This window comes from Sinohyriopsis cumingii, chromosome 12 (assembly GCF_028554795.1).
Source record: "Sinohyriopsis cumingii isolate HCF-2022 chromosome 12, ASM2855479v2, whole genome shotgun sequence".
Taxonomy (NCBI): Eukaryota; Metazoa; Mollusca; class Bivalvia; order Unionida; family Unionidae; genus Sinohyriopsis; species Sinohyriopsis cumingii.
This window is the reverse complement of record NC_142972.1, coordinates 2,447,706-2,470,915: the sequence shown is the minus strand read 5'-3', so window position 1 is coordinate 2,470,915 and position 23,210 is coordinate 2,447,706. Positions and strand designations below refer to the sequence as shown.

Sequence of the window (23,210 nt, the reverse complement as noted above, 5' to 3'; positions counted from 1 at the left end):
CAAGAAGTGATACCTTCTTAGTGTGAAGTAGCTCATAACATAATGATACAACAAATTCTAAACCATTAAAGAATATAAAGTTTAACTTGAGATGAACATACCTTGGGTGAATTTGAAGACGTTTCTATGATATCTGGTTGACTTGGTTTGCTGACGGTCACCAGACAAGGGTCAAGAGGGAAACCTTAGCGGAATATAAAATGAGATAAATATATGTAATTGTTTGACCTGGCTCTCAGACGGTCACCAAACATGGGTCAAGAGGGGAATCCTAAATGTATTTAAAATGAGAGAAATATAAGTAACTGATCAATCTGGCTCGTGTCAGTCGTAGGAATTACCGTTTGTCTTGGTGAAAATTATTCCATTTAAAGCCATAACCTACAAGTACGAAATACCAAATTATTATCTTCCATACCTCTAGGATTTTACATTTCTCATTCATTTAATATTGTTCTGCACATTAACAGTTTATTGAGTGTCGAGGCAATTGGAGTTCATGCCCAATGGCACACCACCATAGCCGATCCTGGCTGAATGAAGGTAGGATTCGAACCAGTACACTTTAGGTCGCGAGTCCAGCACGCTAACCATTGAATCACAGCGCCCATTGCTAACGTTTGAAGCAGAGGAAACACGGAACAGCCCAAATGTGTTTTATTTTTATTTTTCTAACAGCAAAGCATCATTTTTTAAAATATACACTTCTTTGTTATAATGTAAAGAATATTTACGAAGATATCTTGAATCCCACACTAAGATGTTTTTTTTACCACAGCACATCTCTAATTTTTTGCTCCCTTTTAGCAATACCGCTCTCACGAGTAAAAACGGTTAGTATATATCTACCACTTTGATGTACAGCGGTTCAGTGCATTTCTAACTCGTATGGTTTGTACTGAATATTTACGCCGTTCCCTTGAGCATATATCTAGAACTGTCTAGCCAATTAAATACGAAAGACGCACATATGTGTATATATGTAGAGGAATATTCTTTATTTCACCTGCTTTCTGACTGGGACATAGTTTACCCGCACGATTGGGAAATATTTCTTTTCTTATTTGTTTTCTGCTTAAAAACAATGTTTAAATCCATATATAAATTCCACTTTCTGCGAGAAAAAAAATTCAAATAGTTTCTCAGATGTTCTTCTCGCTTTCATTTTGACCTTACTACTTGTTATGCAATTTTCTTTTTATAGCACATCATAAAATATGTAATTTATTATAGCGGAAGAATATATCGTCAGATGATTCTTTTTCCCAAGACATTATTTCATAGATGAATTATTATGAGCACGTGTGCATAAGTCTATCTTCATTTTCATGTTTTAGTCGGTATCAGTCTGCCTTTAGTTTATCAGAAGGTTCGCATCACCAGGTGTTTCTTGGTTGTCCCCTTCTCCGCTTGCCTTGAGGTTCCATTTCAATGCCTGTCTGGTAATGTTGGTTGGCGGCTTATGTAGGGTGTGTCCTATCCAACCCTCCTTCTCTTCTTGATCTCATCCTCTACCAGAAGCTGGGAGGTTCTCTGCCACAGGTTGGTGTTGCTGATGGTGTCTGGCACCGGATCTGGAGAATTCTTCTTAGGCAGCTGTTGATGAAGGTCTGAACTCTCTTTACTGTCGTCTTGGTGGTTCTCCAGGTCTCTGCTCCATACAATAGGACTGACTTCACATTGGAGTTGAACAGTCTGATCTTGGTAATTATGGAAATTTCTTTGGATCTCCAGATGTTCTTGAGCTGTATGAAAGCTGCTCTCACCTTTCTGATCCTTGCCTTGACATCTGTGTCTGTGCCACCCTGCTGGTTGATAATGCTGCCCAGGTATGTGAAGGACTCCACCTCTTCCAGGGGACTTCCCTGCAGTGTGACTTGGTTGTTACTGGCATAATTGATCTTGTGGGTCTTTTACTGGCATAATTGATCTTGTGGGTCTTTGTCTTGTCTTTGTGAATGTTGAGGCCTACCTGTGCTGATGTGGCTGCCAGTACGTCGGTCTTGTCCTGCATTTGCTGCTGACTATGGGACAAGAGTGCTAGGTCATCGGCAAAGTCCAGGTGCTCAAGTTGACTCCACAATGTCCACTGGATCCCATTTCTCCGCTCATTGGTGGACGTTCACAATCCAGTTGATGGCAAGAAGGAAGAGAAACAGCAACAGCAAGCAGCCTTGCCTCACACCAGTCTGCACTAGGAAGCTGTCTGTGTGCTTTCCTGCATGAATGACTGCAGGACATTCCGTTGTAAGTGTTCTTGATCAGGTTCACCAGTTTGGTTGGGATGCCGTAGTGACGAAGAAGTTTCCAGAGTGTCTCTCGGTCCACGCTGTTGAATACCTTCTCATAATCAACAAAGTTGATGTAGAGTGAAGAATTCCACTATGTAGTTGTACCTAAATATAAAATGGTGAGAGTCATGCATCCAATATAGCTGCCATGATGGCCATCTTGAAATTTGCACCATTGCAAGTCCCCCTGAATGGATGGTCATATTAACTTGAAGTTTTACCAAAGTGTGTCTAATGATTTTTACTTGGTCCTAAAATGGAAATGGTGTGATTCTGCCAGTATGTCCACTACAGCAGTTAATTTAAAAATGTCGTTATTTTACTGAAGAATATCAGAGACGGTTTCAGCATTCAAGAGTTACAGAGACGAAATGGTCTTATCTTAATTCCAGGAAATTCTTTTCAACCAGTAGAGCATCAGTTCCTTCAAAAGGCTTTTGTTCTTTTGGGTCAGAAGAAATTTTAAGGAATGTAGTGAATGAAGTAAACAAGTCCCAGTTTTAGAAATGCAGTAAATGAAATAAACAAGTACCAGTGACTCCAGTCTGGGAAAAAGGGTTGTCATAAATTTGATGATTTGTGGTGTGTTAGCATTGCAGTTGATTTATTGACGGTGTTAATGTTTCTCACAACATATGGTGAATTTTACTCTTTCAGATTTTGATGCCAATCAGAACACACTTTACAGTCACAATTATATTAGAAGTTAGATTCTGCAACAGCATTTTAAGTGACTAATTCTATTTTATTGTCTTCTAATTTGATTACAGATCTAAAGTAGATGAATTTACAGCTTGAGGTATTCTTTTTAAAATTTTGCATACTTTTAAGCAATTATAATAAGGCAAAATATATTAAAGTTTTGAAATTTAAAGGTCAAGTATTGCAGCATTACAGAATAGGAATTAAATATAGTGAAAAACTGATTGTGTCAAAAACAATATGATTCCTGTCCATAGAGAAGGATTAGTTCTTAAACATTGTTGCTCAGTAATTTATATTGTCATAAATGATGCTAAAACCCACTATAGCACAATGGGCATAGTCCACATAGTGCCATCCTGTTATGACATAAGCAATAGCAAACCAAGTTAGTTTGCTGAAGGAAATGCTGCATGCATATCCTTATGCTTGACATGATGGAGGTCTTGACATGATGGAGGTCTTGACATGATGGAGGTGGGGACATTTTAGCACACTATCCCTTCACTGCACTAATACCCCAGTGTCCTCTCAGCCATTTCACACACACTATCCCTTCACTGCACTAATACCCCAGTGTCCTCTCAGTCATTTCACAAACACTATCCCTTCACTGCACTAATACCCCAGTGTCCTCTCAGCCATTTCACACACACTATCCCTTCACTGCACTAATACCCCAGTGTCCTCTCAGCCGTTTCACACACACTATCCCTTCACTGCACTAATACCCCAGTGTCCTCTCAACCGTTTCACACACACTATCCCTTCACTGCACTAATACCCCAGTGTCCTCTCAGCCGTTTCACACACACTATCCCTTCACTGCACTAATACCCCAGTGTCCTCTCAGCCATTTCACACACACTATCCCTTCACTGCACTAATACCCCAGTGTCCTCTCAGCCGTTTCACACACACTATCCCTTCACTGCACTAATACCCAAGTGTCCTCTCAGCCGTTTCACACACACTATCCCTTCACTGCACTAATACCCTAGTGTCCTCTCAGCCATTTCACACACACTATCCCTTCACTGCACTAATGCCCCAGTGTCCTCTCAGCCATGGCCTCATCCTTCTGAAGAAAAAAAACCCATCAAATTCACAGTCATCATCATTGCTGTTGTTGCTACCGTTATCCTCACCAGTTGAGAATGCTGCACCAGTCCCTTTTTAAACTGGTCTCAATAAAACTAGGCATTACAGTATTCTATGATTTACCCCTAAAGTACTTTGTCTGGACATTAAAGTATTCTATGATTTACCCCCAAAGTACTTTGTCTGGACATTAAAGTATTCTATGATTTACCCCTAAAGTACATTGTCTGGACATTAAAGTATTCTATGATTTACCCTCAAAGTATATTGTTTAGGCATTAAACTATTCTGTGATTTACCCCCAAAGTACATTGTCTGGGTATTAAAGCATTCATGATTTACCCTCAAAGTAAATTGTTTAGGCATTAAATTTACCCCCAAAGTACATTGTCTGGACGTTAAAGTATTCTGTGATTTACCCCCAAAGTACATTGTCTGGGCATTACAGTATTCTGTGATTACCCCCAAAGTACATTGTCTGGGCATTACAGTATTCTGTGATTACCCCCAAAGTACATTGTCTGGGCATTGTAGCATTATGTGATTTACCCTCAAAGTATATTGTCTGTCATTGTAGCATTCTGTGGTTTACCCTCAAAGTATATTGTCTGGGCATTGTAGTATTCATTGCTTTACCCTCAAAGTATATTGTCTGGGCATTGTAGCATTCATTGCTTTACCCTCAAAGTATACTGTCTGGGCATTGTAGCATTCATTGCTTTACCCTCAAAGTATATTGTCTGGGCATTGTAGCATTCATTGCTTTACCCTCAAAGTATATTGTCTGGGCATTGTAGTATTCATTGATTTACCCTCAAAGTATATTGTCTGGGCATTGTAGCATTCATTGCTTTACCCTCAAAGTATATTGTCTGGGCATTGTAGCATTCATTGCTTTACCCCCAGATTCAGACTCTGCATGCTGTCCTGAACTGGAATTTTATCAGCAACAGTCTTTTTTATCATTGCTTGTCAGTATGTCATCTTCGTTATAACTAGGGATGCGATGATACACAAGAATATTGCAGTTTGCTTTTCTGGCAATACCTACTGCAGAACAGTTTTCTCAACTGCAATTTTTTCATGGTCTTGCTTTCATCCAACAAATCTGTATACTGCAAAAAAATTTCTGATTTAATTCAAGAACCATATTTCTTTGTTTTTCCTAGATGCACTCTTGGCAAGAGATTGCAAGAGAATGTAAAATGAGATGCACAGTACCATAATTCTGGCAAAATTTAATATGGGGATGGCAAGTCAAGACCAGGGAATATTTTTCCAGTTATAAATAATAATTTATAAACTTCACTTGGCCTCAGATATAAACTTCACTTGGCCTCAGATGTGTATGTCCTTTTCATAATGACACTAAATAAACAAAACTCAAGAGTCACATGTTCATGAATATATAAATTCCTCTAAAATAATTTCTTTTGGATCCATTGCCCAGAATGTACATAAAACAAAGCAGGCAACATAGCTGTTATGATTGATATTTTAGCTTCAAAGAATAAAGTGAGAGTAAACCATTTAAACAAACAGCAGCTGTGCCAGATATTTTCCATGTGAAATACATGGTCAGTCAGATCAAATAGCTCATGTCATGTTACAGTTGTAATTTCCTTTTCTTGTCTCCAAATGTTGATTGATGTCGACTAATTTTTCAACTTAGTTGACAGACTTGTATGAATTTTAATTTTCAGAAATTAATTTTTTCGAACAATGGATTTTGAAATTATTCCTAACAAAAAATCAAAAGGTGCGTTGTGGAATTTTAAAACACAAACAGACTTGAAATGGCAGAAATATGTTTTTGCTGATAATTTGACTGCTCTCATGTGTTTGTAGACTTGTTTAAATTTTATGTTAATTTTATATATGTTCATTTGGCTACCATTTGAAGTCTTGCAAGCTAACATCACTTAGAGATGTTGTATTTTTCAAGTAATAAATGTTGCATTGATTATTTTACTGTTTTCATTAAGTGCTGTGTATTGCAATACATATTGCAGTATGGGTTGTGTATATCACAATATGGCTTTGGGCATGTCATTGCATCCCTACATATAACAATGATTTATTGACCAAGCAGCTGAATACAGGCAGTTGGATGGTGTTGTTAGGGAGGAAGCTGACTTTTATCCCTACTGACAAGGCTCAGTGCATTTATCCATCAGTACTAAGTAATGCTGTCAGCAACGTATTGTTTTAGTACAGTCTTGATATATCCTTGAATCTGAGGATGTGCTTTGAAAGTCTACTGAATTTAAAACATGTTGTGGGTTTTTCTTGAAAAGTCCTGAAATCTGTTGAAAAACATTTGAATTTAGCAAAAATCTCCGTAATTTTTCTGTGGGAATACAAAACGTTTAAACAGAATAAAATATATGATAGTTTAATTATATACATCCTTCCAAAAGTAATGAATAAATTAATAAAAAGGGATAAAATTGGGTGGATCAAAAGACATCTGACATTGGTGGTTACTAGATAGAGCAGCATACCTTTGCTCTAGTAGTGAATTTATGTATTTGTTTGTTACTTTTATTCTTATTTATGGAGTGATAAACAAGGTACAATACAGAGAGAGTTCAATTTTCACAAGAGAAACTACTCCTTGAAATTTTATCAGAATCCTTGCAAACTACATGAAAATTTCTTCATGGCTTTATAAACTATATCGATCTTCATATATCTCAAGTGGAATGAAACCTTGCATGCAAAATTCATTGTGGAACCAGTTTTCAAATGAGGCTTCTGCCATCCATGCATTTTTGCTTGTTTATCCTACCATAAAGCTTGCAACTTCATATTTACATGACAACAGCACATTGGCAAATTGAATTTTCCAGTTCATAGTGGTTTTGGTTTGTGACTTTCCCATTTCTCAGACAGAACAGCAAGTCACCCTCTTTATTTTCGTAAATCAATCTGTTCATCAGTTTTCACAGCTAAGTTGATATCAGGCATCAATTTTTAACACAATTGGTTTCATTGCAAGTGGGGATATTCACCTTCCTCTGTTAATTCCCGCAATGCCAGAGTAGGTTTTAGTGGCTGCAGAATCTGCAAAGGACATTTTTTCCCAAACAGTCACTTTACTTCATAATCAGTTACTATGTTGCTTCATAAAACAGCCTTGCCACATACCGGTATGCTTGCATTAAAACCAGACTCTGGTCCATGCAAGTCATTGTGAAATTTCTCAGCTTTGCCATTACAGGAGCTCCCAGTATTGTTTCTCCATCAGCCCTAGTTTGAACCAATCAGTGATAAGTGATACGGGGCTGAATCAAGTTGTGTTTCAGACCAGTCTGATTTTCTTTCTTCAGTCTATCACTTTTCTATATCTCCATTACCATCTCTTCTAGCTTGGCTTCTTTTCTATCCTCAGGTGGTAGATGCTTGAACACCTAAATATAAGAAAAGGAAGAAAATGTCCTATTTTTTTTTTACTTTACACTGCATTATTGTCATTTCGCTTATATAAATATTGTCACTATTATATTTTTGAACAATATACAATTATATTTAAATTAAGCCTTTATCATGGATTAAAGATTTCAAGTAAAATATTTTTTTTCTTCAATCACTGGTTACGCAGTATTTCAAAGTATAAATGCAATTATTTAGATGAAATAATCGAGAGAAAAAAATGTACAATGATGGATTGTCTCAAAGTTCAACCAAACTCCTTATTAGCACTTACATAATAAACATGCAAACTTTTCTATTTTTGTGGCAGAAAATTAATAATTGCAACAATCTCTAACAGTAAAACTTTACATTTCCATGTTGTTTTATCTATTGTAATCGCTAATTAACACTTTGAAACACAGCTTTTTCAATAACTACATCATGAATAATTTTTATCATTGAGGTTACTTATGTGGGGTATGGGATGTACTTGACAGCAACGTTTATATTTGTATCAAACAGTGCCCAGCTATTTCATTGACCTGAAGCTGTGTGATTCATTTTGATGATTAGCAATGGCTAATTTAGATTGGCAAACTAATTGCTTTATAAGTACAGATGATAAACGTTATTAAACTGCAACATTCTTTGGTTTATATGTTGTTTATGCTAGTTGATTGTGCAAGGATATAATGGCAGTTATTTGCCATGGATTACATAATCGTTGTACTTGTGACACAGTGAAGGCAAAGACAAAGAAGAATTAATGGCTTTATAGTTGATTATTCAATAATAATTAGATTAACAATTCTTTTTCTTTCAAAAATAAGCTAATAACAAAATGCAATGACTGACCATTGACACAAATGATATGAGCAATAATAAATATCTACATTTAACATCTTTATTCAAATAAGAAAGAAACAGTCATATTTTCTCTTCAAGAACACAACAGATCTTGCCAAATTATCAAATCAAAACTCTTGCTTACTTTGACGCTGTATCTTTGTAATAATTGAAGAATTTTTTTTTAATTTTGACATGATACAATTTAAGGATCCACACTATATTCGTCTGAAGTTGTGTTACAAAAACGTATGTAATAGCGGGGTCTCGTGCGTATGACCATTACATGTGCTAATAGCAGGTTTCCATTACATTTACTTATGATACTTTATTAATAGAAGATAATCATTTCATTATTCTTCTTGCAAAATAATAGCTCAAATTACCATTTCATTATGCTTCTTTGCAAAATAATAGCTCTAATTACATTTTTTTATTATTCAGCACTGAAAACCTGCCAAAAGTGAAAGCAAGGGACATAACTCCAGCTCATCTGATCAGCTATCACCCAGAGCAGGATATTCTGCCCCTAGTTCTGGCCAATTGTAACTATTCCTTCGAGGTGGGCAAGGGAACCACCATTGAGTACAACTTTGCAAACCTTGAAAGGCAGATTGTGGACAGATTTCTCTTTGGAAAGTCATGGATAGATATTGAGGTACAGTTTTCATTTTTGAATTAAGCACCTCAGTTTAAATATCTCATGTTCAGATACATAGCAGGCAGTGGAGAAAACATTTTCTTTAGAAATTCCAAGTGCAGCACAATCTTGCTGCAGGTCCATATACTTTTTAAAAAAATCCTATCCCTTTATTTTTTAGTCAGTAATTTTGAAAATTAAATTTTGTCAATTTTAGAAATTTCATGACGTAATGAACAAGTTAGTAGTTCCATTTCAGTAGAAAACAATTATGGGAATCTTGGTTTTGCAAACTTCCTTGAAAAGTTAAAATGCTCCTACTGCCTAATTTGGCCTGTTGATTTTTTTAAAACAAACGTTTCAGTTTCAACCTTCCAGTTGTGGAATTTTGAGACTCAGAATCTGTTTTGTGGTCCCAAAATGGGCTCATTGCACTTGACTCTTATATGCCCTTTGAAAATGAAAGAAAATTAAATTTGAGAAAAAGAAAACAATTTCTGTTTCACAAAACATTTAACAGAATTTCAAACAAAAATAATCAGTAGACTTATCATTGCCATATATCTTCACCAAACACACAAATAAACTCCGATAATTGCAATCACACATACACTAATATAAAAAATACAAGGTGCTTCTGTCTTTAAATTCATTGAACAGGAAATGCAATCTAAAGTAGATGTAGAGTTTGATGCTCACAGTTAAGTATGTAATTACATAACGTTTTTCGAAATGAATGGCTGACAGTCAAAGCTATTATTCAAAATCAGTTCGGTAGACACTCCAGTAATGTTGCTATCAAACTATTATGTTGGTCACAGACAGGTATGTGTGCTGAGTTAGTCAGTTAGCAGTCATTCATTCACAATTGATCAGCATGGAGAGTGTACAGGTTTTGTTAGCTTATCTTCCAATGCCCCAACTACTGTTACATCTGGCTTGCCCTCCATTATTGCATCTTCACAATAACTTCCCACTTGCCCAATAGCATGCTGTTTCCACTATCTCTGAAGGTGGCAACCAGACCTAAGTACTTAAACAGGCTACACCTACTGTACTTTCTCCAAGTAGCATTCACTAGTGCTCATTATTGGGCATTCTGTCCCCAAGCCACTCAGCTTACATCCATAAAAGGTTATGGTCATTCTGTCCTCAAGCCATTCAACTTACATCCATAACAAGTTATGGTTATTCTGTCTCCAAACCATTAAACTACCATCCATAACAAGTTATGGTTATTCTGTCCCCAAGCCATTCAACTTACATCCATAACAAGTTGTGGTCATTCTGTCCCCAAGCCACTCAACTTACATCCATAACAAGTTGTGGTTATTCTGTCCCCAAGCCACTCAACTTACATCCATAACAAGTTGTGGTTATTCTGTCTTCAAGCCATTCAACTACCATCCATAACAGGTTATGGTTATTCTGTCTTCAAGCCATTCAACTTACATCCATAACAAGTTATGGTTATTCTGTCTTCAAGCCATTCAACTTGCATCCATAACAAGTTATGGTTATTCTGTCTCCAAACCATTCAACTACCGTTCATAACAAGTTATGGTGATTCTGTCCCCAAGCCACTCAGCTTACATCCATAACAAGTTATGGTGATTCTGTCCCCAAGCCACTCAGCTTACATCCATAACAAGTTGTGGTTATTCTGTCCTCAGGCCACTCAGCTTAATCCATAACAAGGTATGGTCATTCTGTCCCCAGGTCATTCAATTTACATCCATAACAAGTTATGGTTATTCTGTCCCCAGGCCACTCAACTTACATCCATAACAAGTTGTGGTTATTCTGTCCTCAGGCCACTCAGCTTAATCCATAACAAGGTATGGTCATTCTGTCCCCAAGCCATTCAACTTACATCCATAACAAGTTATGGTTATTCTGTCCCCAAGCCACCAGCTTACATCCATAACAAGTTATGGTTATTCTGTCCCCAGGCCACTCAACTTACATCCATAAAAGTTACGGTTTACGGTCATTCCATCCCCAAGCCACTCAACTTACATCCATAACAAGGTATGGTTATTCTGTCACCAAGCCATTCAACTTATATCCATAACAGGTTATGGTCATTCTGTCCCCAGGCCACTCAACTTACATCCATAACAAGTCATGGTTATTCTGTCCACAAGCCACTCAGTTTACATCAATAACAAGTTGTAGTCGTTCTGTCCCCAGGCCACTCAACTTACATCCTTAACATGTTATGGTTATTCTGTCCCTAAGCCACTCAGCTTACATCCATAACAAGTTACGGTCATTCCATCCCCAGGCCACTCAGCTTACACCCATAACAAGGTATGGTTATTCTGTCCCTAAGCCACTCAGCTTACATTCATAACAAGTTGTGGTTATTTTGTCCCCAAGCCACCAGCTTACATCCATAACAAGTTATGGTGATTCTGTCCCCAGGCCACTCAACTTACATCCATAACAAGTTGTGGTTATTCTGTCCCCAGGCCACTCAGCTTAATCCATAACAAGGTATGGTCATTCTGTCCCCAAGCCATTCAACTTACATCCATAACAAGGTATGGTTATTCTGTCCCCAACCCATCAGCTTACATCCATAATAAGTTATGGTTATTCTGTCCCCAAGCCACTCAACTTACATCCATAACAAGTTATGGTTATTCTGCCTCAATACAGCAGCAATTCTTCCTTAACAATTGTGTATGTCCATCAGTCTGTCTCAAGATTTATGCCAGTCAGTCCTACTCAGGAGTCTGCCTCAGACGTTGGCAAGTCTGCCTCAAGATTTTTGGATTTGGATTTTTGTTTAAAACTTAGCTTTAACAATTTTTCATTCATATTGCTACAATGTCTGCAGTGTGACAGTGTATAATGATGTCCAGCACTGGGGTATCATGCCGAAGACATGTAGCATGATGTCCTACCCAGTCACATTATCCTGACACCAGGCCGACCAGTCCTAACACTAACCTCTTGATGCTGAGTGCCAAGTGAGGCAGCTGTTAGTACCCTTTTTGTAAGTCTTTGATATGACTCAGTCAGGGATCGAACCCATGACCTCCCGCATCCCAGGCAGATGCGCTAACCACTAGGCCATCGGAGCAGTTCAAGATTTATGTCAGTCAGTCCTACTCAGGACTCTGCCTCAGACATTGGCAATTCTGCCTCAAGATTTATGTCTGCCCTACTGATTCACACTCATAGATGATACATGTCAACTATTTGGCCTTGACAGTTCTATCATTCTTTAGTACTGACGATTTCACTTCATAGTACAGTCTTGAAATATCCATTCTTATCTACCATCTTACTATAATATAACATCAAGTAACAAAGGATGTGGTCACTGTCACTTTGACTGACAAATGACAAAAGAAAATGTCTTTTGCAAAATACCTTTTTTAAGACCTTGTAACTTGACCAATGTTTGTAATGGGCTTACTCTTAAAGATCAAGGTCATTGTAACTTAAGAAATTTAGTGGGTTTCACACAGTAACTGCTTATGATCGAACTTTATGGATGACTTTTACAGTTAGGGTAAAAAAGATAACTATAGATTTTGAGGTCTAAGGACAAGTCTTATTCAGTCGGATAAGAAAATGATGATTTTGCAATGCAAGTTAAGTTCATGTCCCCATAGTTTGATAAAAAGTCATGGTCACTGAGACCCATTGGTCAGCAATCTGCAGATCTCAACCACACCCTACTAGTGCTTAAGTGGAGGACTTTTAATCATGTGGCAGACATATAATGTGCTGTTCATGGTACTCTTGTTGAACTTAAGGAAATTAGGGCATAGACTCCTTTACCATGAAGGGATTTTGGTCAGTCCTGAGGCTTATGGCATGGTGTCCATTCTCATTTATCAGGTAAAGTTTGTAGTACTAAATTAAAAATAACAGTAATCAAGTTTAGGATATAAATTAAAGTAGCAACAAAAAGTAGAGGATTAATTTTAAATGCATCCTTTCATGAATGACCCGTAATTTTTTCATCTATCCTGCAAGAAAATGACATATATATGCTGATAGGGCACCACAAAAGGAAAAAATGATAGTGATCATTACAGTTCATTTTAGATTAAGTCGAATGCATTCCACCCAAGTATACTTAATGGAATGCACTCATGGCCAAAGAAGTGTAAGATGATCAGCTCCATTGGCTAACACAAATGTCTTACTAATATTGATTAGCTTAAGCACAAGTTGAGAGCACATGGTCAATGATCAAAGTGTGAAGAAGAGAAGATGAAATCATTAGTAAAAGCATGGCAACAAAATTTATTTCCAAATAGTATTCAGAAAGCATTAATAAAAGCAGATCATTCTTCAGGTCTAGTCAAAATAATATTCCACAACTTGGCAATCGTGCAAAATTTCTCATACAAACAGATGAAAACTATTCACATAATGGCCCAGGTCTTTGTTGTTGTTGTTGTTGTTTTGGGGCTTAACGCCATTTTTCAGCACACAATAGGCTATACATGGCGGCCAGTATTAATGGTGGAGGAAGAACCCGGGAAAACCCCGGAAAGAATCACCGACCCACAAGAAGCTACTGGCAAGCTTTCTCACATACCCACGGCCCAGGTCTTGGGTGCTCACTCAGATAAGAAAGTTTAAGATGTGTTGCAATGATCAATGTACTGATCTAATTGAAAATCCTCTCTCTTTTCAAATCAAAACTCCTGGCTAAATTTTGCAAATCTCACAATTTGCCCTAATCTGACTGCCACATGTATGTATCTTTACCTCAGAAAATTGCCTGCCATTCCTCTAGTTTTAATGGAAGCTTTTAAACATTGACAGAATTGAATGAAGGGTATACTGGTAAATGGAGAACTATCCTGACACATGGGAGAATATGACATACATGACTTAGATCATTTGTTTTTAAATTGAATATATTGCAATATGAAAGATCTGGAAACCCATTGACAGCATCTACATTACAAGCAAATCCAAAATAATAGGTTGCTTGAACTGTGGTTGAGTGCACATGGAAGAGTTCTAACAAATAATGAAATGAAATTCTTAATATCTTGCAAAACATCTTGACAGACCTAACAGACTTGTGCCTGGAAACTATCACATAAATGCTGGTGATTAAGTATCACTAATCCTTTTAGCACTTTGGGGTCCTTTCTAACAGGAAATGATCAACAACTTAACTTTTCGTAAGTAAAATGTCAGTAACTTTAAAACATGTTTCTTTTCAGATCGAAGAAATGGTTTACAGAGCTGACTATACAAATGCTGCCACATTCAGAATGTTGGATGAGAAAATACCACAGGTTAGTTTTGACTCAATGGAACAAAAATATTGATCTCTTAGGTTGAGAGTTATCTGTCTGCCTGTGATATCAACTGAAGAATATTTTCTGCATTCCAGAAGCTAAGATGTTGAACGTTGTGGGCTATCATGGCTTTTTACCACACTCTCCAATTTAGCATTTTGCCATTATGATCATATTTGATAAGTTAAGTTTGCTTGATAATTCATTTATCATGTCTTCAATACCTATTTCATATAAACTGTGACAATATTGGTACATGGATGCATCTCAAGAAGAATAGCTCAGCCATTTAAAAACTAATGTAAATTTAACCTAATTTTCACATTTTAGTGATTTGTTTAAATTTCATTTATTCATTTGTTATACCCTCAATATCTTGGATGCCATTTGATCTATTCATATAATATGTGGATACATCTGGGCAATGAGGAACACAACCATATCAAAAGAGGTCACTGTGACCCAAACGTCTTGCTTGAATGACTTTGTATTTTTATATGTTTGTTTGTTTCACCTTCAGTAGGTTGGACCTGATTTTTTCTCACCCATGCGACTGAGAAATCTGCTGTTTTGCTAACCTTACTTTTCTTATCTCAGTCTAGTCATCTCAAACCATTCATCTCAGTCAAGGTGTCCATGTGCTCAGAACTATTAAAAAAGAAACCCATGTTGCCTTCTGCTATCCCTAATGTAGTTGTACTAAAATAAAACAACAGCAACAAATACATAACAAAAACATAAAAACTTAAGGTAAATCCATATTTGGGAACACACTATACAAAAGCATTTTGAAAGACACAAACGCATACAATGTCAAGCTTTTTGGTATAATGCTAGTTTGTTCCGCACAACATAGTCAGTTTTATCCTATATGCAGGCCTAGCTCAGTACATTTTCAGGTCAGCATCATTAAATGTAGCTAAAGCTATCTAACTAGTTTTAAATACTTCGTGTGAAACAAATTATATGCTGTGTGAAATGAACTGTAACAGATAAGACTGATCCATGCACATAGTCTATAGACCTATACACTTCATAGCCTCCCAACTCTCTTAACATCTACGGAACACTTAGTAACAGCCAGAAAATGTGTTATATAAAACATGCTAGATTCTAATTTTGTTAATCATTTCCATTTTGTCCTGGTTGAATCAAAAATATGACTACAATATTTAAAGACAAATAATGCATTTACCAGCTGGATGGAATCATTTATCCATCAACACCTTAATCCATAAGCAAATTTCACTGTGACACTTGCCATATTTCCAGGACAGAAAAATAAATGTTCAAAGAATCTGTGAACTTGATATTTTAGCACATGGTTATCCGCTAGAGTCCGTTTTTGGAGGGTCTATTATACATGGGGAAATTTTACAATCAATATTAAGGACAACACAAGTATGTCACAAACAGTTTCACCTCCTCCAAAGAAAAGAATAGTTATATATGATAGTGACCCAGATCTCTAATTACCCATGAATAATCTAAAGCATGTTACTCTTCGTTACAGCTTGTATTAAGACTAACTACAGTAAAGATGAGTAGCCAATAACAAAATTGGAACTGACAAAAATAATATCTTGTAACAAATATTAATTATTTATTGTCAATTTCATATAACATGCATATATTAAATGTGATAATACCTCATTACTATGCGACGTTTTATGTTGTTATTTTTCTTTGCATATAAACTGTGTACTTCAGATGCAACGGTAACACCACAGCCCTCATTAACATATTTATATTCATGCACCACATGTAAACATTGGACATGAATACTAGTGAAGAATTCTTTTTCTTTAAAGGAAAATACTGGGTGAGAAAAATAATCTATGTTGGGGTTTGGACCGAGACAAGGAAATCACAGTCGTGTTATATGTCTTTCCACTTGGGCAAACCTTGTGGGAAGACAAATAATATAACCCCTTGACTGGGATTTTCTTGTCTCGGTCCAACCCCCAACATCGATTCTATATGTCTTCACTCATTAAAGTTAGTATGTGCAGGTATCCCAGGGAAAAGTAACTCTGCTATACCAAAATTATGTTATTGTGATCCAGTTTTCACACTTCAGTGACTTTTATACTTAGCTGTTCATTTGGTATATGCTCAATATCTTAGACCCTACTTTACCTTCATTCATGAAAGATTTGATGTGGATGTGTATAAATGAAAGTAACTCGACCATGCAAAATTAGGTAAATGTGACCCAATTTTCATGCTTGGGATACTTTCAGCTGTCTATCCATTACACCTTTGATAGCTTCATTGCACCCTATTTCACTCACATTAAAAAAAATTAATATGTAGATGACTTTCAGCATAAGTATCTTGACCATATCCAAATTAGTTCAGTGTTAGACCAGTTTTCCCATTTTTGTATTTTCATTTATACAGACATTACACCATTATCTTAAATGCTTTTACCAACCCATTTAGCGTTTATATATGGTTCTGTAACATAAATGCATGTTATTTTACTCCTTTGTCCATTAATTCTGTTTGGTTATAAATTGTCTAAGTGAGTCACATCTGTGTTATAGTCAGCATCAAGACATGATAATATGAATGCTTACTATTTGAAGAAAGTTTTAATCAATAGGAAATACAAACTTTAGCAGGCAGTGGAAGAGTAGTCTCCTCCTTAATCATCTTACTGGCTAATAATTGTGCCTCGCTGATATTTATGTCCTGTGAAATGTATTGAGCTTGTAGATTTTCATGAGTCGGGTTGTCGAAAATTGTTTTGAGCATTTTGATAATTTCAGGGTGACTAGATGGTAATTGTTCATGACATTGCTTGAAAGAAATTGTTACTGACAATATGTCCCACACAAATTTTTTTGCTATCATTCTGGAGGCCATGTTTCTGGTCTCATTTTTATCAGACTTGAAATATAAGCTTATTTCATCAAGATTTTGAATGAATATGTTCAATATGCATGCTAGTAGGGTGATCATGGACTAAGCTTGTAACCACTCTAGAGAGCATATTTTGATCAAACTTTGTATGTGAGCTTATATTATCAAGATCTCAGGTGAGTTCATTAATGAGCAAGATCCATGCAGTTAATGAGATGATATTGCTTCTAATTGGCTAATCATATCAATTATGCCTTTATTATTAGAATTTCTTTTTTATTGGGTTTTAGGAAAATATGTAAAACTAGCATAATATAAAGTTTGTGTGATAGCTTACTCAGGGCTGTGTTCTTGCAATAGTATATAAGGCTGGTTAGAGAAATGGTAAACTTATTTTTGTGTGTGCCGATTTTATGTAAATCATGTGAGCAATATCAGGTCCACTCTGGCCTCTTGTTGTTTAAGGTGTACCATAATCAAGGACTTATTTTACTATAATTATCTGGGTTTGAGTAATTCTGCATGTGATTGCAGCCCTACAAACCCAGCCTGAAGAGTGAGAATGTTAAAGGCATGCAACCTGAAAATAAAATAGTTGAGATTTTTTTTTACAGAAACATAAAGACATGTACATAGCTTAACAGTTTAATAGTTATAGGGACAGATTCACATTCATATTTGCTAGTTAGATCATTATGTGCATAGGAAAAATGCAGTAATCAGATAAATCTTGTAATTTCACGGAAACCCATTGTCAGATATAAAATAATGTTATTTCCCATTGTCACAGGTACCTTTAAGTAGTGGAGCCAAACATAAAATAAGTGAGGAGTTCCACAGCTTGCCTGACCTCTGTCATGCACTGGATAACCTTGATGTAGCCATCAGCTTCCTGAAATCCATCGGTGGTGATCCTGAAAATGACCTCAATAAGTTCATGGTGGAGACGCTCAAGATGGAGCAGTCACTTCACAATACTTTGGTAATTTACCACTTTACATCACAATATTTATATCTCCACTCTACTGCCCCAAGCCCTTCAGAACAAAATTTTCATTTTCTCATTGCTAGATACTTTTGTCACTGAATGACAATAATTGTAATGGGAGTGATATAGAGGTAGGAAAGAGATGTTTTTTTTTATATATAAAAAAACATTTGGTTTGATATATCACATTTCCAATATTAATGGGGCATGCTAGAAAATGTACTTCAGTTTATACCACTTATATGTCACAGAGTTAGCTATATATATATATATATATATATATGTGTCATATACAAATTTCTGACAATTCTATGACCTATTATCTTCCTTTAGTAGTTTGAATTTTTTTTATTTAGTTACATGCACTTGGTTTTCATCAGACCATTATTATTTGATCCTGAAGTGTATGTGGTAAGGGAGTGGGAGTGTGATAAGTGTGGGATGAGGTAAACATTTTACCAGTTAGGGATGGGTTTATTATTGAGTAAATATTTACGATGTATGAAAATAAAATAAACTGTATGAATGTAGAAACTGGGGGTAAAAAAAGTCTTTACCATAGTGGTTGTTTGGTTGTGTTACATAGTGAAGTTGACAATGTTGCAGGCAAGATGATTTATGTATTTTTATTATGAATTTGAATTGTGCACCTTAATTTCAGTCTTTATCAACTTTTTTCTTATGCATTGAGGCAGCCGGAATGAACATACTAATTCATCAAAATTACTCTTATTTTTCTTGTAACAATTTCATTATATATTTCATAGGGAGAAAAATGATATGATAATCACCAAAGTGACAATACCACTTTTTTGCTACAGTGGCAATATCTCTTTTCAAACTACGTTTTCCCCCATTTAGAAAATATTTCTGCACTTAAGTATTTTAATCAAACCTGTTTTGCCACATTTAGATCTATCTCATTTTTCTTCTCCTCCTCCATCTCCTTCCCTTCATCTTGCTCCCTCCATATCAGGATGTACACCTCTTAAAATGTGTCAAATGTAGACCTTCAAGTGTACAGTTATAAAATCAGTGAGGTGCCATCAAGAAAAGCCCTCAACATAGACTCCAAACAGCAAAAGTAGACTTCTTGTATTACCTTTTTATAATAAGCTTTCTACATGAAATGTATACACCAGTCGAGTCATACCTAAGACTTACAAAAATGTACTAACAGCTGCCTTGCTTGGCGCTCAACATTAAGAGGTTAATGTTAGGACTGGTCGGCCTGGTGTCAGGATAATGTGACTGGGTGGGAAATCATGCTATGTGTCTGCAGCATGATGCCCAGTGCTAGACATCACTATAAACTGCCACACTGCAGACACTGTAGCGATATGACTGAATTTTTTTAAAAAGCTACATTAAATATCCTAATCACACACACACACTACATGAAATGTGGAAACTGTCATTGACTGAACTTACATGACCCTATTGCAATGTGTCATCCATACAGTACTGTATACCTGTTATACTCTATTGCAGATGGTACACATTTCATACCTGCCATGTTCCCAGACAGTGTTGAAGGGTTGTTGAGACTCAAAAAGTGTGTTTTAATTTCCCAAGGGGGGAGGGGTCACTGCATGTGACCAAATAAAATAATGTTGTCCAATTGAGAATAAGCTAATGTTTCATGGAAGCCTATAAAAAAAAAATGATTGGAAATTCATATCTGAATAAAAGAAAAATACTTGGGTGTCTTGTTCAAATAGTTGGTAGGCTTAGTATTGTCAGATATCTTCAGCATCGACATTCACATATGTGCAAACACTCAAATAACCACAACCACACTGATTTTAAATACAAAAATGTACTAAGTTAATGTCTTCAGAATATGTTGGATGGCAAAATATGAGCCTAATTACATGCAGTCTTTGCTATTCTCAATACACCTCAACCTCGATAACTCGCGCACATCGGGGTCCATAAACATCGACTGCACTATAAGTGAGGCACGAGTTGTCAAGGGACCTATAAAAAAAAGCCAAAACCAACAAAGGGATTGATGTAAAGGCAAAAGGGGTTGAGGGTTGGCAAGTTACAGTGTTGAATACTCAATTTATAATCGTGCTGAGATTAACTGTGAATAAATATCTCTTCATAACGGTGTACATTGTTTATATTTTCCTCATAGAGCAACATTAATTTCAGGATAAATTACAATATATTGAGGAGATCATCAAAAACATTCCACATGGTTTTCGTTTGCTTAACACGTGTACCACTTCACACATTGTGTACTGTGTCACTAATTTGTGTGTTGAATTGGATACATTCTAGTTTTATTGTTTGATCCAAATTAGATGGGGTTTTTTAATACAAAACACTCTTTTTGAGAAACATTGTCGATGAAATGAACAAATGATAGGTAGATAGATTTGATTGTGGTATAAGCACAATGAGAAAAGATCACAAAGGTTAATTATTACCAACATGAATTTAATGGGTCTACAAATTTAAAACAGCGTAAATTTGAACACGATAATACTTGCCGTTTGTGACACGCTTGACAAATAGACAATGCTGTCTGGCATTTCTGCACACTTAAAGTTTCGGTCTCCAATATTGAAGCAAAACACATACCAAATTTGACTGATTGATGAAAATAAAATACAGCAATGCTTACCATTTGAAAAGAGGCAGTTGTTACCTAAATATTTTGTTCAATATTAATTATGGACACAGGGGATACCACCCCCCGTGTTTTCCTGACTCGTGCTATGTCGCCTATTCTGCACACAGCATTGAAATGATGTTTATCCATCGTGCTATAGATATGAAATACATTACTTTGGACTGTTTCTGTCAGCTGTTCAGTCGAGTAATTAGGTCAGTTTTATAGCTAGTTTTACAAAATTCAAGATAAAAATGCCAATAAATGGCAAGAGATATTAAGCAAACTAAACTGATCTTGTTAAAAAGTTAGTAAAGTTCAATTTTTTATAGAAACTAAGCTATTATGTGGAAGAAAAACAACAGTGAATTGGATGTAATGTGTTTACACCATCTTATTGATGGTGAAAAAATTACTAAAGAATTTAGTTGACACATTGGGTAGCAGACGATTTTGTATGTGTGGGACAACTTTTTGCTAAATTGGAAACTTGGATTAAAAATACAGTATTGTTTTATGGTATACATTTACCCTTTTATATAATGTATTTATTTGTATGATTCTAAAAGATACGCATCAAATCGGATTTTCTGGGTTACCGGTTCAAGAAGGTCATGGAATGAGTCTTCATGTTGACATTTAGAAATCACAATTTCATATGCATTTCAACTAATTTTGAAGAAAATCAGTAATTTTTTTGTGTTACTCCTTGATTTCTCTGCTGCCGAGAAAACTCAGCAGATTTCTCAACTGTATGATCTTTACATAGTCAACATTTTGTGTCTCCAGCCACTGTATAAAAATGTGAAACCATTTTAGATTGGTCAAATAAAATGAATTTTGATAATGGTAGTGACCACAAGAACTTATGCTCAGATTTGCATGCCTTTGAATTTTTTCTTTGTATCACCCTGGCTTGATTTGATTCAAAGTGATAAAACAACACAGGTCTCTTTTAATTGATTTTTTAATGCAATAAACACTTCCTCAAGTTGTTGATCAAAACAAAGCCGGCATGTAATTAGGTTCTCACAGAAGTACTCACGGGTTTCAATGTGACAGTCGATTGACTCTTTTCGTGTTTTCATAGAACAGAATATGTTGCAATTATAGTGTTTACACTGAAATGAAATTAAAGGATTAGAACGCAACTTTCACATAGCAAAACATTTAATTAGTGTTTATTTCATTCTCTGTTGTCACCTGTTAGCATTTACCAGAAGTTTTCATTGATTGCTATTTCACCAGACTGTTTATTTACAGTGTATTGACAACTATTTATCATAAAAAAACAATCCTGAAAAGCATGGATAAATTAACACTTAGTATTTTAGCAAGATTAAGATAAGAAATAATAACAATGAAAACTGTTTTGAATGTTCAGTTCAGCATGTTAATTGTTTCGTACAGGTGGTTATATTTTTGCAGAATTCGTACACTTCAGAGTGACCTAGGTCAATATGTTGTTAGCAGTATGTGCAAAGAATTAAATTCGCTCCCTTGCTGCTGTACTTCACAAAGCAAAACTCCATCAGCCAGAAGTTCTGAAATTTATTTTGCTGGGCCTTGCTTGCTTAGCTGATTGTTTGATGCTTTCTAAATTGCCTTCAAAAATGAATTACTCTGAACCCTATTCTGACAACTGAAATAATTATGCTTTGTGTTTTCTATGTGGAGTAAATCTGACTTCAAAGAATTTGCAACTGTTTACAAACTTGCTAACCACTAAGGTGGACTAGTAGTTAGAGCATCCACCTCGGATGTGGAAGGTCGTGGGTTCAATCCTCATCTCTTTGATTGACATATAACTTAAGATGGATTGAATTATTCTAGTTCATAAACTTTACCTATGCAAATTAGCACAAGGGGTTTACCCACAGTAGTCTTCAGAGTACTTAACACATCACACTATCTATTGTCAGCCAGTTCAATAATATGTGAAATTGTGGTTGCCTATTAATTGCCACTAATTAAACTGCCCCAAGGATAATTTTGCATGAGTTCTAATCCAGATTGTTTACTGTTTATACATGCTATGGACATATATTGAAGTGGCGTGTTTTTCCCCTGAAGATTACTGCAAATTGTGATTTTCAAAACACAACTGTGTCAGGGGATTGGGAGTAAATTGTAAAAAGAATGTGTTGTTAAGTAATAATTTTAACTTGCATCACAATCATGTTTGAGAATTATGAATAAATCAGGCATTAATTAGTGCTGTTGATAAACTGACATTAAATGGCGGTCAGAAACTGAATACAGCATAGCTAACAAACTAGACTGCAAGCTTGCCAAGGCCACACAAAAATTTGCATTTGAATGTAAAAAAAAAACCATAAAGAATGACAATCTTTATATTTAATCTCACAATCTTAAAATCTGTTGTTTAAAGATGTTATTCCCTATCCGATAAAACCACTCTCTAACTACCCCACATTGCAGTATCAAT

At 35.8% G+C, this 23,210-nt stretch overlaps 1 protein-coding gene across 1 annotated transcript in view; it reads left to right on the top strand.

Annotated features, from left to right (window-relative positions):
- LOC149785920 (E3 ubiquitin-protein ligase rnf213-alpha-like) overlaps nt 1–23,210 on the top strand; it is a 427,433-nt gene that overhangs the window by 393,802 nt on the left and 10,421 nt on the right. The window contains exons 84-86 of the mRNA XM_089978087.1: nt 8,802–9,015; nt 14,205–14,279; nt 17,941–18,132. Of these exons, the coding sequence (XP_089834213.1) occupies nt 8,802–9,015; nt 14,205–14,279; nt 17,941–18,132 (481 nt within the window). The remainder of the gene's footprint in view (nt 1–8,801; nt 9,016–14,204; nt 14,280–17,940; nt 18,133–23,210) is intronic.